A 15,711-nucleotide genomic window follows, 5' to 3' on the forward strand; every position below is an offset into this window, starting at 1 on the left:
CAATACCACACTTAGGCATATACCCAGAAGATGCTCCAACATGTAATAAGGACACATGGTCCACTATGTTCATATCAGCCTTATTTATAATAGCCAGAATCTGGAAAGAACCCAGATGTCCCTCAACAGAGAAATGGATACAGAAGATGTGGTACATTTACACAATGGAGTACTACTCAGCTATTATAAAAAATAAATATGAAATTCTTAGGCAAATGAATGGATCTGGAGGGTATCATCCTAAGTGAGGTAACCCAATCACAAAAGAACACACATGATATAAATAACTCTTAAAAAAAAAGAAAAGAAAAGAAAAGAAAGAAAAAAAAGAAAAATCTTCAAATTATCCCACCACGCCTTTTTTTTTAAAAGATAAAATATGTATAAATTGTATGTGTTCTGATGTCAAAAAGCCAATGAGAAGGAGGAGAGTAAAGTATGTAGGGATATGATGTTCTAGAAAGACTAGTCTGATTCTAGGAATATTCTGACCCAGGGAGCGAAATGTCAACACCAGGAAGTCTTAGACATTGAGAGTATATGGGTTTTCTGGCAGACCCCAGAATGTAATGGGAAACCAGAGTCACCAAGCAGGTAGGCAGGTCAAACTCATCTTATTTCTGATAAGATACCCCCAGTGCAGGTAGCCCTGCAGAGTACTGTCTGGATCACCCTAATACCTCAAGCTGGACTGGGAAGTACATGGATTGTTGAAATGTCGTTGAGAAAGGCAAATGTATGTCCTTCCTGGAAGAAAATTAGTCTTATTCTCACAATAATTTTCTAACTTTGCAAATACAAAACATAACCATACAATTGGAAAAATAAAACCCCAAACCAGGCATACAAGAAGATACATAGATAGAGCAGGAACAACATTAGCAATGACAACCACCATCACCACAACAACAAAAAACAGCCCACAACACTGACATGAAACCACTGCTGCGTCAGAACTATAGGAAAGTCATAAAGGACCACGTGACCGCTAAGCCAACTAAAGACGTGATAGACTCGTAAAAAGTACAAAAGGAGCCAGAAGAAGGCAAGGGAGTAAGAAACAAGCAAAAGGTGGGGTGCAGACCCAAGCAGGCATAGTGATGTGCACTTCAGTGCATTCACACTCAGGAGGCAGAAGCAGATGGATCTCTGTGGGTGGGTACCAAGCCAGAGTGAACTGTACTGGAAGCTCCAGGCCAGCCAGGTTACAATGATTAATGAAATAAAGATCATGAATTTTAGAATGCAAGAAAGGGAACATGGAAATGGTTGGATGGGCGAAAAGATGTAGGAAATATGATAGCCATATTGTAATTTGTGGGGAAAAAAAAAAAGATTCCTTTAAAAAAGTCAGCCTTCAAGTCGGGTGTGGTGGCACACACCTTTAATCCCAGCACTCGGGAGGCAGAGGCAGGCGGATTTCTGAGTTCAAGGCCAGCCAAGTCTACAAAGTGAGTTCCAGGACAGCCAGGGCTATACAGAGAAACCCTGTCTCGAAAAACCAAAAAACCAACCAAACCAACAAACAAACAAAGTCAGCCTTCATGTTTTAGGGGGAAAAGTAAGGGAAGAGATGTCAGACATTCTGAATTGCAAATATAGCTAAGTCTTTTCTTCCCCCCCCCTCCTTCCCCTTCCTCCCTTTCTCCCTCACTCCCATTTCTCTGTCCCTCCCCTTTCTATGTGAATGTGTTTATATGAACCATATTATTTGGGTGGAGGGCTCAATAATTTTATCATTTGTTCGATGTGTTCCTCTGTAGGAAACTTGATGCCTCTTGAACAGCACCACCATGCTGGTCAAGAGAACTATGATTCCTAGGTATAGGATAATTGCCAGCAGAAAATATTCCAGGAGAAAAACTCCCTGACAGTGTTAGGCATCAGTATGGAAATTGCTCAAGAGAGAAGTGCATTTTTAAAAGTAGGATAATTCATAACTGAAATATTAATTGTAACAAATATGCCAGTACAAACCTTGATGCATCCATTTGGACATTTTCCACATCCCAAGTGGCTAGTCTAATACCAATTAAAGCATCACAGATTGCTATTATCTTCCTGCATTATTATTTTCATGAATTAATTTTGTCTTAAAAAATCAGACCTTTTCCAAATGAGAATACATTTAAATATCTGAGGTACAAAAGTGAAGTTGAATGTCAGGACCCATAGATATCTATAATTTCAAATTCTAAAAATACAGAACCATGAGAATAACGCTAGGCAAATTAGTAGCTGAGAAAGTGGCCTATGGGGTCACCTGATCATGCCTCTAGGTGTTTATGGAGAATCCAAATAATAATTCCATTACATTCTGAAGCTGCTAATGCTTATCACATGTGTGTGTGTTCATTCATTCATTTTTCATTCCATACACACATATCCTTCCATTGTTTTAATCTTTCATTTGATAGATATCAGGAATACTGCTGAGTTATGAAGAAAGAAGTATATGTTAATATTCTTGCTTTACCATAGCTCATAATTCATAAATCATATTAATGTAATGAATTATTCCTTAAGTATAGATAAATTTCTGAATGCATGGATCATGAAGCTATCTCCTATCCTTTGGGCTTTAAGTCAAGCACAGTACTAAATGTGCACAGAGACTAGGAGCCATGAGTGGGGACAAGAACTTAGAAGAGTATTAAGTGTGTGTCTGTGGAGCCTTTGCGAAGAAGGGCAGATGAAGCTGGTGGGTGGGTCTACTTCTGGAGGATTTTATGTTTCATATATTTGGGGTCCTTTCTGTAGTTTGACACCATTGTAGATGTCAAGTGGTGGTGGCAAAGAGGAGGATACAGAAAGGGCAAGACTGATGAGGGAGCGATTCCCCTTATATAAACTAGATAGAGCACAGTCCTTGCTTACAGAAGGGATGATGGCAAAGGACTGGAAACAGATTCAGAGGCTGAGTAGAAGTAGAAGAGGGGAAAATGTGTGGACAATAGCTATGTGATTAATGGAGAATTATAGACTATTTCACACAAAACATGGTTTTGAACAATGTAAAGGACATGGAGCATCAGGAAGACATGAACGATGCATCTCCCCTGCTCGTGCCTAGGTGAAACTCTTCCACATTGCCTTGAATTTCATTCTTTGCCATCTGCCACTCACATCTACTATATGTAATGGCACTACCCATTGTCTAAACCTCTATACATGCCTAGATACAGTCACATATTCTTGATGTGTGATCAGTATACAAAAGTTTTGCCCTACCCTACACATTGCCTTAATAGTGCCTTTTCTAGTTTGATAAGGAGAAGCCAAAGTTATCAATAATAGTCAAAGAAATGTTTTTTCATATTCAATTACTCTAAGCAATTCTTAAATTATAAACTATCTTTAATCTCTATTATGTCTGTTTTTCTACAATGAGTTTTAACTCCTCTGTCCTCTCAGATTCATGAAGGCAATGTTATATTTGACTCGCTCTATCACAACCTCTCTGTTTCCTGATGCCAATTGACTGGCTTCAACTTTATATGATTTATTACGAATAACACTATGATTTATACTTTCTCAGATTATGCAAATTACATACATATAATACTTTAATATATTATATGCACATATTATATAATCATACATGTAATCTTCTTTGAAGAAGAATGCATAAAATATCATAATTACTGCTGAAGATGTCATGGGTATTATGCAGAACATGAATGGGTGTTGTAGGATTTATAATAAGTAAAGAGCTGTGAAGCTGGCTTGAAAGGCAGGTGCCCATGGGTGGTGAAACTTAAACATTGGTTAAAGGGCTTAATCTCTTTTACCTGCCCTAGAGTGTGAACGATTCAAGTTTATGCATCAGCAAGCTCTAAATTACTGCAGGCATGGATGTTCAGATAAGCCCATGAATGGATATGACTGCAAATATGAAATCCTAGGATTCCATCTGAGCGTTACCACATAATGTTTCTTTGACCCTTCAATGTTAAAACACTTATCTGTTGAGTTCTTTGTTCTTTCTTGGTTGAATTCAACATCACTCTTTGCTTTTTTCGGTTTGTGTAGAAAGTCTTCCAAACTATTCACAAGAAAAATTTACAGTCCCCGTCAAAATTGCTTATAAAAGCTGTTTAAGTTAGCCCCACTTATTGTGTGTGTTCCTCTGAAACTCAACACACTAAGTATTTATAATCGTCTGAGAGCAAAAGAGAGCTGCTCCCACTGTGAGCTTTGTTGGAAGCAAAGGGCTTTATTGTCTTGTTGTCCCCTTATGCTTGTTAAAATGTTCCCTTTCTCTCCGGCGTTTAATCCTGTGATCTGTTGAACAGTGGAGTACCTGACATGTGTTTGTTCCTTAGGCAAACGTGTAAAACTCTTCACGTTGGAATGGAGAAATAGAAAGAGAAGGTTTCTGCTGTGCCTGATGACAATTTTTGATTTTCCACATTCAAAGTTATTCTGGCTCCACGCTGGAGCAGTAGTTATGGCGAATCCTAGTGTTGGTCGGATTCTGAGGAAGGGGCAGAAGTTTCCTTGAGAAGTAAAGATTCCAAACAACTCCAGAAATGAGCGCCTGTCTCCTTTCATTTCTCACAGAGCAGCAGGTGTGTACCGTGTTCATAGGGTGAACTGTGACCGCCCAGGTCTTGTGGTTACTGTAGCTTTCCAGGAACTTGATTTCAAAGACAGATAACAAAATCGGTACAATTTTAGAGACCAGAGGGCAAAGAAGTGACTTTATGGTTAATAAAGGAAGCAATGATGTTTTTGATTTTAAAAACCTGGGAAGAAGCATTGTGCCTTGAACTGATTCACAAAGCCCCGGTGTTGGATGTTGTACGAAGCCCCCATGGTGAAGGAGCCAATATACTGCCATTGATGAACCTTATGCTGTCGCCACCAGGGGCTCTGCAGTGCCACTGTCCTTAGAATAGGAAACAAAGTATAAAACACTGTTTGCTCCTGAACATCTGTCAGTGTTCAAGCTGCATATTGTTTATAAATTTGCATGAAGAGCCCTGAGCCAACGGGCTTTCTCTTAATCTCCATAAACCAAATCCAGACACATTTCCTACCTAATCTATTCTTTATATATTGGAATTTGCCCACATTTAAAGCTGTGTTGTGCCTCAGCCTAAACAGTCTCTCTCTCTCTCTCTCTCTCTCTCTCTTGCTCTCTCTCTCTCTCTCTCTCACACACACACACACATTCTTATATATGAGTATATATATATATATATATGTATATATATGTGTGTGTGTGTGTATGTATGTATGTATATATATAAACAAACACACATATATCCATATAATCATACACACACATACATGTATACATACAACACAGATACATATGTGTATATATATATACTCATATACACACACATCTATTCCAAGTACATTATGTATATGTATATGTATATGTATATGTATATGTATATGTATATGTATATGTATATGTATATGTATATTTATATGATGTATATGTATATGATGTATATGTATATGTATATGTATATTTACTTTAGAAATTTGAGACTAGTGAATTATATTATTGGGAAGGCCCACAGAAGATAATAGCCAGGCAATGTTGGTGTGGGCTGGAGGTGCATGTATAGTCAATGCATCCTGCTTATTAAGCATCATTATCTATGATGTTCTTTTCTTTAGAGAGTGGATTTTTAACTTTGCAATGCATAGAAAGGGATTTGAAAAATTACTACCACATATGGAATGATCATCACTGAAGCTAACTGAATGGGAAATGATGATAGAACATGTCCTTCTTCTAGAATGTTCTTAAAATATTCTGACTTTGTGCTTCTACAAGTCACACCAAGACTTTTTTTTTTTTTTTTTTTTTTTTTACATGACAGGACCATGTTATTTGTTTGGACAGGGGGCCCAAGAATATGTTACAGAAAGCCATTTCATTTGTAACTCAAACCAACCAGAAGTTGAGAGAAAATGTTTTTAGCATCCCAAACCAGTGCAAAGGATGCTTTCAAGTCCAGTTCCTTTTCCCAAGTCCTACTGGCTACAAACTAATTTTGAAGCACAGTCTTTGTACTTTATCACTGCCCCCATTTGCTTTTCCTGCAGCGATACTGTAATCCTTGAGGATTATAGTTCTTGACTAGGCTTAAACTTTAAGCTAACACTTACTGCAGAAAGTGGGTAAAAACTATCCGTTCAAATTATTCTGTATAAATGAGAGGTGAATCCTAAAAAACAAATGTAATATCAAATTTGACAGGTGAGGCACATTCCAATTGAACTAAAAAGAAAAAAATCTTATGGTCTCTAAACTTTCTGGTGCTAGAATGTATAATTCTTATCTGTAAAAAAACCTACCCAGATTCTCCTCAGCAATTACTTTCCTGTCTTAAGAGTTTTCTTTTTTTAACTTTCTAAGATATTTATCCTCATCTTATTGCTTCTATACATCATCTAAACTTATTATTGTTTTTCTGTGACAGTGTTCCACCAGAAACAGAGAATGGGGTGGGTGGGGAGCTATAAAGGACATCTCTCATTAACATATTCTGAAAATGCCAACGGTGTTTATTAGACACCCAATGAATGACAAAATGAAGCACAGTTCATTCGCTAAGTCAAGCTGAGGATGAGTTTTCTGTACTGAAGGGAGACACACACTCACACTCATCTGCCTCCAGGAGGCCTGCAGCAACAAGTCTCAAAGTTCTGGGAAATAGGCTAAGGCCATCGTTCTGAAGACTCTATTCCCATAGGAAGACTTCATCTGCACAGCTCGAAAAGCCCAGATTTCTGTCCGTGAAAGCAATTCCCCAGTGCTGCTCTTATATACGATAATAATCACATCTTTTAGAAAATTAAATACAGAGCGGCATTGTACTAGTTGGAGCTGAGATGACAAGGTTGGCAGCTCAGAACTCGACCAATTCAAGAGACTTTAAAGTTCTAAAACTAGCAGGCAGCAATGTTGGTGTAAAACAGTCTCCCCAGCCTCATGCAAAAGCTGTCTCAGCTGTCCTCATTTACCACAGTGACTCTGCCAGAAAAGCAGAGGACTCTGTGCCGCATCTAGCGTATCTCCCCCCCACCCGTTTCCAGGCGAGCTCTCCTTAATTATACCTAACCAACGCCCTAATTATACCTAACCAGGATTAGTTAGCTATCTGCAGTTGTCTGAAATGCTCTGGGTCCTCTGAAATGACCCTCCTGAATTACCCAAGTCTGTTAAAATAGTCAAGAATTTAGTGAGAAGATTAGCTGAGCATAGTTCAAGATCATTCAGTAGCCATGCTTACTTGTGCTCAAGTATCGAATAGACAGCTTTTACTAGCCCAGCTGTTCGAACTAATGTCAGTTCTCTGCAAGAAAAATTAAGCTGTGGTATGAACATATAGTGTTTTTCAGAGCTACGGATACTACATGTATTACTATGGAAGTAAGATATATACTTAATTTAAATATGTAGATGAGTATATTTATGAAAAGGAGTTACTTCCCCTGTTTTGTGTCATCCCTTGTCGCCGGAACCTTGAAGCTATCTCGGGTAGCTTGTTTGTACGTGCGTACTTTTGACAGGCAGGTGTCTTCTGGTTTTGTGACACCTTATTATATAGCATGCTTTTGAGATAGGGCGAGTATGTTCATATACAGTTATGACCAAATTAATGGCAGCTTTTCTCTAGCTTAAATGAAAAAACCCTGTTACTGCGGAATAATAACATTTTAATTGCACATTTAGTGTACAGATAGAGGAGCAAGAGCTGCATTCAGATACTTGTAAGAGGTACATTAAAAAAATTCATTTGCAGTGAGCAGCAGTTCTGTTCCCAGGAAGGAGCAGTCCACTCACATCAGCACTTAAGATTAGGAAGGGATTCTGTCGCTCCTTGGGCCTTTATTGAGCAAGCTAAATTTGCTGGAGTGTTAGTGTTAAATTGTGTCTATTTGGGACGTTATTAAGCAGCTATTATAAAGGTTGGACACAGATTGCATTTAAACCTGCTTCTTTCTCTCAGAAATACTTCCACGCTTCCCTGCCTTCCACTTGCTTAAATAAAACATGTTCATTAGTACAAAAATAAATGTTCTGCTAATGACATGGGTATTTTAGAGAAAACTTAACTCCCTTTGGAATGAAATTGACTCTACTGCTCAAACATAGCATCTTCCCCATTAATGTGTGTGTGACTTATAATGACAGGGACGTAAATGCTATTCCTCAGTACTCCATAACAAGATTTTAATGACGATGTTGAAGAAAATAATATGTTATTCTGTAAACAGCAGAAGAGTCACAGTGATGCTGTACAGAGCTGGAATTGATTTCACAAATTTACACAAATTGCAACCTGAACAAAGGTGTTTAAATAGTGTTCCATTAAAGAATAATGATATCAGAGACACCAGAGTAACCCTCAGTGTGGCAGGGCTTCACATCTGCATTTCCTTGTTGTATAATCATGTTGCAGATTTTATTTCTGGAAAAAGTGTGGCCTTGATTTTTTAAATATATGTCCAGCGTACAAAGTCTGGTGGAACATGGCTCATAGAAAACACAAAGAGAGAGGTAGAAAAGGAAGGGAGATAGAATATGAGAGGATGCATAATATATGCCTAATAATAGGGGCAAAACAAATTTCTATGTGTATATGGATGCCTTATAATGGTTCTTATTTTTCACTATAACTTACTGAGTTGAATTAGTGCTTTCCATATGCACGTAGACATAGAGTCAATCAACTCAGTATGGGAAATGTTAAAATGATTGTGTCTGAAAAGTGGTGGTTACACTGTAGGTGCTACTGAGTGCCTGTCTCTGTCTTTGGCACATACAGGTCTACACTTCTTAGCTCAGTGCTTAGGGTCCACATATCGGAGGTAGTTGTCTTATAAACACTGACTGCCTGACACTGTCCTTTGCACAGGTCTATACTTAGCTCATGGTCACAGGATGCAAATTTTAGCGTCTGATCTCTACCTTGAATCACATCAAATCATCTGCAGAATGGACAGCCTGGTGCCACAGATCAAATGTTTAATTCTTATTTTCTATCAAAATTGTCTGAAAAGACTTTTTATTTTACCCAAAGCTATCAAAGATTGTGAAATTCTTAACAGATAACTTTAAAAAACAGTATTATTCAGAGAACAAATTGCAAGGTGAGTTACTATCGGAAACCAAAAACCAAATAAACGAACAAACAAAACCAATAATCCCAATCCAGTCACTCAGTATTTCCAGATAAACAAGCAGTGACAACACTGCCTGATGAGAACTCTACGTGTCACCTTTGTGTCTTATGTGAGAATTATCACTAATACCATCTGCTAATTTTTTAATGCATGTATTGGGATGTACTCTTTGTAAGGGATCTTTACTTTAATTATAGTAACAAGTGAGTGTGGCAAGGTAATAATATTGTTCTATACATGGGAAGATTAAATAACGTGTTCAGTCCTAGTTTTTGAAAGCCACAGGGCCTGAATTTGAACCCAAAATCTTCCTGGGGAGGTCACACTATTCCCATATTGTCTTCCACCAGGCTCCGCTCCCAATTATTACCCAGTTAGTAGAACTTGGGAAGCAAGGAAAGTTAGACCTTAGGAATATAACATATTAAGATTCTTCCACGTTGCTTAAATACTTATAAACACTTGGAGAAAGAACAGATTTGAATGTCCTTCTATTGTTGAATTTGAAGAAAAATGGAGGACATTTAAGAATTCAAAGCATAAAGTGCAGACAGTATAAAAATAACTGACTATATTCATTTCAGAATTAATTAGTATCTTATGTGTTGCTTGCTTATTTTTGTTTTCTTAAAGTGGTGAGTTGATTTGACACCCATATCTAAGAATCTAAGCAGATATCTGGAATAGATCGGTTGGACTGCTATAACGAATGCTTCGGTCCTTAACACCTAGGTTCATTGTTACATTAGCTTCTTCATCTTTCAGAGTCACTTAAACATAGCTTTGTTCTTGACACTGCGTTACTGTTATTATTACTACTTTTTCATTCGCATGGGTTCATCAGTCCAACACCTGCTTGTAGCACACCAGCCAATAGGCATCACATAAAATTGTGTGAAGAGCAGCTGTATGAAACATGACTTCTGCAAAGGCAGGTAGAGGCCCTGAAGCAGCAATTATGACATGTGGTGATGGCATAAAACTGGAACCATCTCTCTGTCTCGTACAGCATGTTGTGTCTATAGCCCCTGAGAGCAAGAAGGTGAAACACATACATGGGAGCCACTGAGATTTTTCCATCCTGAAACCTCCTATTATAATAGGTGAAAAGTTGCTAAGAATATTTTAGGAATTGAAGATTTTACTGTTCAATAGTTTATCAAACATAAACTTTTAGTGTAAAGTGTTATATTTTAGCTCTAAAAATAGGGTATGTTTATGTGGTATCTTAATAACATGTCCTTGTTAAATGCTCAATTCGTATATGCATTACTTGAGGAGCTAACTCTTATATTGCCAGAAAACCCCAACTTATAGATTACAGCAGCTGATATAGTATTTATCTTCGTCCCATAGTGAGCCAGAATTCAAAGTTGATCATTTGGTCTATTTTAGTGAGCACAGAAATTGTTAAATGGTTGACTTTTCTTTGCTCAGCTTTAAATATTCTGTGAATTGTGCTTATTAGGTGACTTAAATTGGAGATGGTTATCTATACTCATGAGAGTGTTTTATGTTTAAAACCGTATATTGAAATATATCTGAAAATGTGTATGTCTTACTGTTCTGCCATTATATTTGGTATAAAACTAGAGGTTTCCAGAGGGTGTGCTGATATATGCTCATGTGCATAATTTATTCTATAATGAAAAGGGCAGACCCTGAGCTTACATCATTTGTAGCCCTCAGACTTATCTGGATTTCTGTCTAAGACGTCTTCCATTCCATTTCATTGTCTCTTCCTTCATGTCTGAAATTGTTATTTCGTGGTGTTTAATGCTGACAAAACTAGATGCTTCTACAAGCATTGTGATGCTCAGTCCTCACAGCAGATGTTACCAACATCATCATCTGCATTTCATATATGAGGAAACGGAGAGAGAGAGTCTCAAAGCATCCCCACCACATTCACTTTGATCCAGAGTGTCAAGTGTCTAACTATAATCTGTCTGAATCAAATAAGAAGGATCAAGTCTAAAATAGACTGTCCACTGTTATTTGAAACTAGAAATTATCTTATTGGATACTCCTCATCTCAGAAAAGGATTGAACTAAGAATTCTGTACAAATCTCAGTGTGAGGAAAAATTCTTTATGTTTCAGTCAATACTTATTAGATAGTTCTTATTTCTATACAACTACCCCTTATGGTCATGTTTAAGTTTTTTGGCTTTTTAAGCTATTATTTTTCACCAAGAGACGAAATGCATTACAAAATTATGCTTGCATATGTATGCCTGTGTGGATATGTATATTTATTAATGGGTATGTATATACATGCACACAGAGAGACCTTCAGAGATGCAGGAAACATTGGTTTTGTTTAAGGAGGTCTTTAATATTGTTTGTTTTTGAAATTATCTGAAGACAAGGCTTTAATTCACACACAAAAGACCAACAGAATCTTCCCAAAGGTTTTTTATAAACCAACAGCAACAAATATTTACCTTCAGACAAAGAAATAATTATGGGGATTTCATAGTAACCTTTAGGTGACTCAAAGTTGAGGCTTCAAAGCAGCTGGGCACCCACCCTGCCTTCTTGTCTTAGGGGTCATGCTCTTCTGCTCTCTGTCTTATCTCCAGTATCCTGCCTCATTGCTTCATTAGCTCCTTCCTGAAACCCATCCATTCTTCTCTCTCAGTCTTTACCTTTACTGTTGTTTCAACACCAGTTTCACAAATATATTACCCAGGTTACGCTTAATCATTTTTCTAACCAGGAAGAAAAGGTTTAAGAAAATGTAGATGAGCACTGAATGGCAGACAGCCTGGTGAGACTCTGTCCTTCCTGAGATGTTTTCTCTTTCCATGGTCTCTAATTCAACGTGCCCTTCATGCTGCAACCGCCCAGTAAAGTGGGGCAATGGGATATGTAGCAGTTGCCCAAGACAAAAAGGCGAGATAGCTGTCCTCGTGTTTTAAAAACATTCTGAATTTTGCATGTCTTTTTGTAGTGCAATTTGAGACTGGCTATAGTAAAGTCTAGAGTTACCTTATTATTGAGTTTCATACTTCCATTTTTTTCATAGCACATCACAAAACAACAAAATAAAGCAGCCTTTTAAAAGACCACCTTATCAAAGGCTAAGCAGCCGTGTCATGTAATGAAATAAAACCAGGTGTTCACATTAATTTTAAAACATCACATTTTGTAATACCCATCGGTGGAGAATAATTTCTAGGGGGTTTTCTCAGGGGAGCCTATCTGATATTAGTGTAAAGTGGAGAGCCCACTAACACAGCAGTTGTTTTGCTTTGTTTTGTTTTTCTTATATCACTTCTGCAAATGTAAATAGTTTATTCATAACACATTCCTTTTGTTTTGTTCATATATATCATATTAATAGTTATGAGATTTGTTGTGAATCTTCCTAATTGATGCAAATTGCATTAAAAAATACAATTAATTTTATGAGAAGATCTGCACACTTTGAAATTTGGGAAGCCATGGTGCTGTTCTTCATTCTTTGCTTCCACAAACATTCTTCTGATCATACAGAGATAATATTTTCATAGAACCTACAACAGGTTCTGTTAGCACACCCCCACCCCAGTTTTTATGCTATTTTGAGAACACATTTTATAGAATGAGTCTTCAAGGGTTGAGAGCATCCTCTGACTGAACTCCAGCAACCAAAGTTGTTTCTCTACAGAGATCTACAGATTACAGGCACCTGTTGATCTTCACAAATGAGAGCATTCTCAGGATCCTTCCCCTTCAGACAAAGGAACTATTGCCGGTAGCAAATATCTTTGTCATAGTTGGCATTTGAAATAATAATGGAAGTTGCTTTAAGAATATTTCAAAATGACAGAAGGAAAACATTCATCTGTTTTTATAAGTATGTGAACATGGGTGTCCCAGAGAATTCAGTGTTGTGTTTGTTACAGTGAGTACCACCTAGCAACTATCAGTTACTCTTTACTAGTACTGAGACTGTAGCTTTATTATAGAGTGTTGATCATATTTTTTTTTCCCTTCCTTTCCAGGTAACCCATTAACCACTCCTAAATCAAATAATACTGATGGCTGGGTTCATGGAGACACAAGAATAGAAACTGGACTCCTGCCGTGACCTTGAAGATTTTTATACTGCTTAGAAGAGACATTTAAAATCCATTTCCAAGGAATTCTATGGCTTTTCATCTACTTCTTAGTGAAACTAAGACTTTACAGAAGTCTACAGTGAACGTTGGGTCCTGAAGACTTCATCCGCTGTGAACTAACGCTTGGCTCACAACACTTCTGAGGGAAGGGGGCGCAGTTCTCCACGGAGCTGGGATAGAGTTGGTTTTCTGGGGTGACACCAGAGACTGTCACCTTTAAGGTTCCTTGCTTCAGCTGTGACTGTTCTTGTGTCTGAAGCTGCTTCCCAAGCTGACTGTCCTGTCATTGATGTGTTCCTGGCTCTTTTGCTCCTTGTCTAGTAGGACTATGCACAGCTTTGATGACGTTCCCTTTGTAAACTCTTCCAGCATGGCGTAGACAGGGGCAATTTTATTGGTATTCTAACCTTGAAACTCTGAAAGCCTACATGTTGTAATGTCTTACTCTTGCCTCTGTGAAAGGAATAGAAGTATTTACCCATCGATAATGATAATCATTGGCAAATCACAATGATCTGAGTATATCCCTCATATAACAATGTGTAGGCGACCTGACACGTTTCCCCAAGGCTAACACGTGACTGCAGCTCTCTGACGGTTGAACAGATAGCAGTTAGGATTGGATTCCAATTCCCATTACACAGTGCTCTGTGCCTCTAGTGCACCCTTCCTTCCAGGGTTGGTTGGTTTTTTTTGTTTTTGTTTTTGTTTTTTTTAAGTGTACTTTCCTTTTACTTTATTTCACAGAACTCATCAGTATACAGTCAAGTTAGCAGAGAGCTTTTGATTTAAAATAATAAAATAAAATAAAACCCGCCAGGGATGCATGTGCTTCTCTGATTTCTCATCACTTACATTTTTCTTTCTGTCTCATTTTAAGGTCGTCTCTTGCTCGATCCCAATGACTGCTTGAATGCTTATGTATTTGTTCAGTCTGTGGCTAGAAAAAAACAAAACCTGTTGATTTTCCTTGACCACAAAGGTCTAAATACTCACTTACGGTTGTTCCATTCAAACAATTCTTGGCCAGTATTTTGTCCATATTTTCTCACCCTAAAACTTGTGATTTTTAGTTCTTCGTGGTTTTTCTTACAAATATTTAAAGGCCTTAAACGTTGATTTACCTTTTTCTAAGTTATTACAGAATGTATAATTTTGTACGGCGTTTATTTTGTTTCACTTGTGATGTGGGGGAAGGGAACAGTGGGTACTGAGTTGCCACCCTATAATAATAATACCATGTAAACTTATAGTTTGAAGGCATATAAAAGCAAGGGTTTTCCATGTCTTAATTATTTTAGCTTGATCAAAAGATGTTTCACAGATCATCCTATTAGGGGGTCCATCATTTTAGTAAAAGAGTGAAGATGTGTGGGACTTCTTGTATTTCTAGGACTCACTGACAAAGCCAGTTAACCTTAGGTTGGTTTCTAGGATGGAGGTTCATATATTCTAGAGGAGAATTTGTACCTGTTAGTCTGTAACAATACTCAAAGGGTCGCACAGTAACTAGGACCTTTGGTGGGAAGAACAGCTAAAAGTGCAAAAATCTGTTAAAAAATTAAATTGGAAAACGACACTTTTAATATTGATTGAAAGTCAACTGCCTCATGAAACTGTGGGACAAAGTGATTCCTGACTCACTTTTAATTGCATAAAACCAACTGGGTGGTTCTACGTGGGTTTTGTTATGGATCAGTTCTACACAGAGTCAAAATGTAAGGAGTAACAGTTATGTTGGACTTTCTCTGTCAAACAAATTATCACTACTTTCTTTGGTTCAAAATGAAAAACTATCATTTTGGATATTATGAGTTTATCCTAGGTTGGTTTGAAATTATGGATCATGCTTCTCATTGCGAAATCTATGTCATTTAAAACAACACTGGAAATTCTGTATTATATAAAAGTGTAATACATGCGTATCAATAGAAAAAAATAAATGAAATTTCAAATATATGAACAAGAATATTCCCAGTAGATTAATGTTGTGACTATTCTGAAAAAAATAAATAAAATTGGAATATAAAATAGACACTCCTTTCACAAGTACAATTTGGAAAATCTGATTTCTTGTATCTTATTTTTAAAGTACCCTAGTTAGTAACCAGTACAACTCTGAATTTAGATGGAAACTGACAAATTTTTAAATCCTCTTTTAATAAAATTCTGTGCTTAACGTTCCATTTGCATAAGGTTCTAACATTTGACCTGCTTCTCAGGAAACTGAGAAATCAGGCATTAACACCTGTGATGTCCTCCTGCAAAGCACCCATGAACACAAATGCAAAATCCACCTCATAACAAGAGCTGTAAGTATAGCTTACCTTAGGAAACACAGGAGAGTAGAAGTATACATCAGTACCATGTCTTAAATATCTTTGAAAATGCCTCTTTATTCTGAAATTTTTTAAAATTCACAAGAAGCCACAGAAGATAGTGCAGGG

At 37.3% G+C, this 15,711-nt stretch overlaps 1 protein-coding gene across 8 annotated transcripts in view; it reads left to right on the plus strand.

Annotated features, from left to right (window-relative positions):
• The window catches only part of Tafa2 (TAFA chemokine like family member 2), a 477,181-nt gene extending 461,733 nt beyond the window's left edge, over positions 1-15,448 (plus strand). For 5 of the 8 annotated variants that reach the window (XM_017313952.2, NM_182807.3, NM_001252387.1 and 2 more), the window contains one exon: positions 13,148-15,448. In XM_017313952.2, the coding sequence (XP_017169441.1) occupies positions 13,148-13,159 (12 nt within the window). In that variant the 3' untranslated portion in view covers positions 13,160-15,448. Of the gene's footprint in view, positions 1-4,325; positions 4,572-13,147 lie in introns of all 8 variants that reach the window. The other 3 variants (NR_153334.1, NR_045514.1, XM_017313953.2) reach the window with 1 other exon arrangement.
• Positions 15,449-15,711: the final 263 nt, after the last annotated feature.

This window comes from Mus musculus, chromosome 10, assembly GCF_000001635.26.
Source record: "Mus musculus strain C57BL/6J chromosome 10, GRCm38.p6 C57BL/6J".
Classification (NCBI taxonomy): Eukaryota; Metazoa; Chordata; class Mammalia; order Rodentia; family Muridae; genus Mus; species Mus musculus.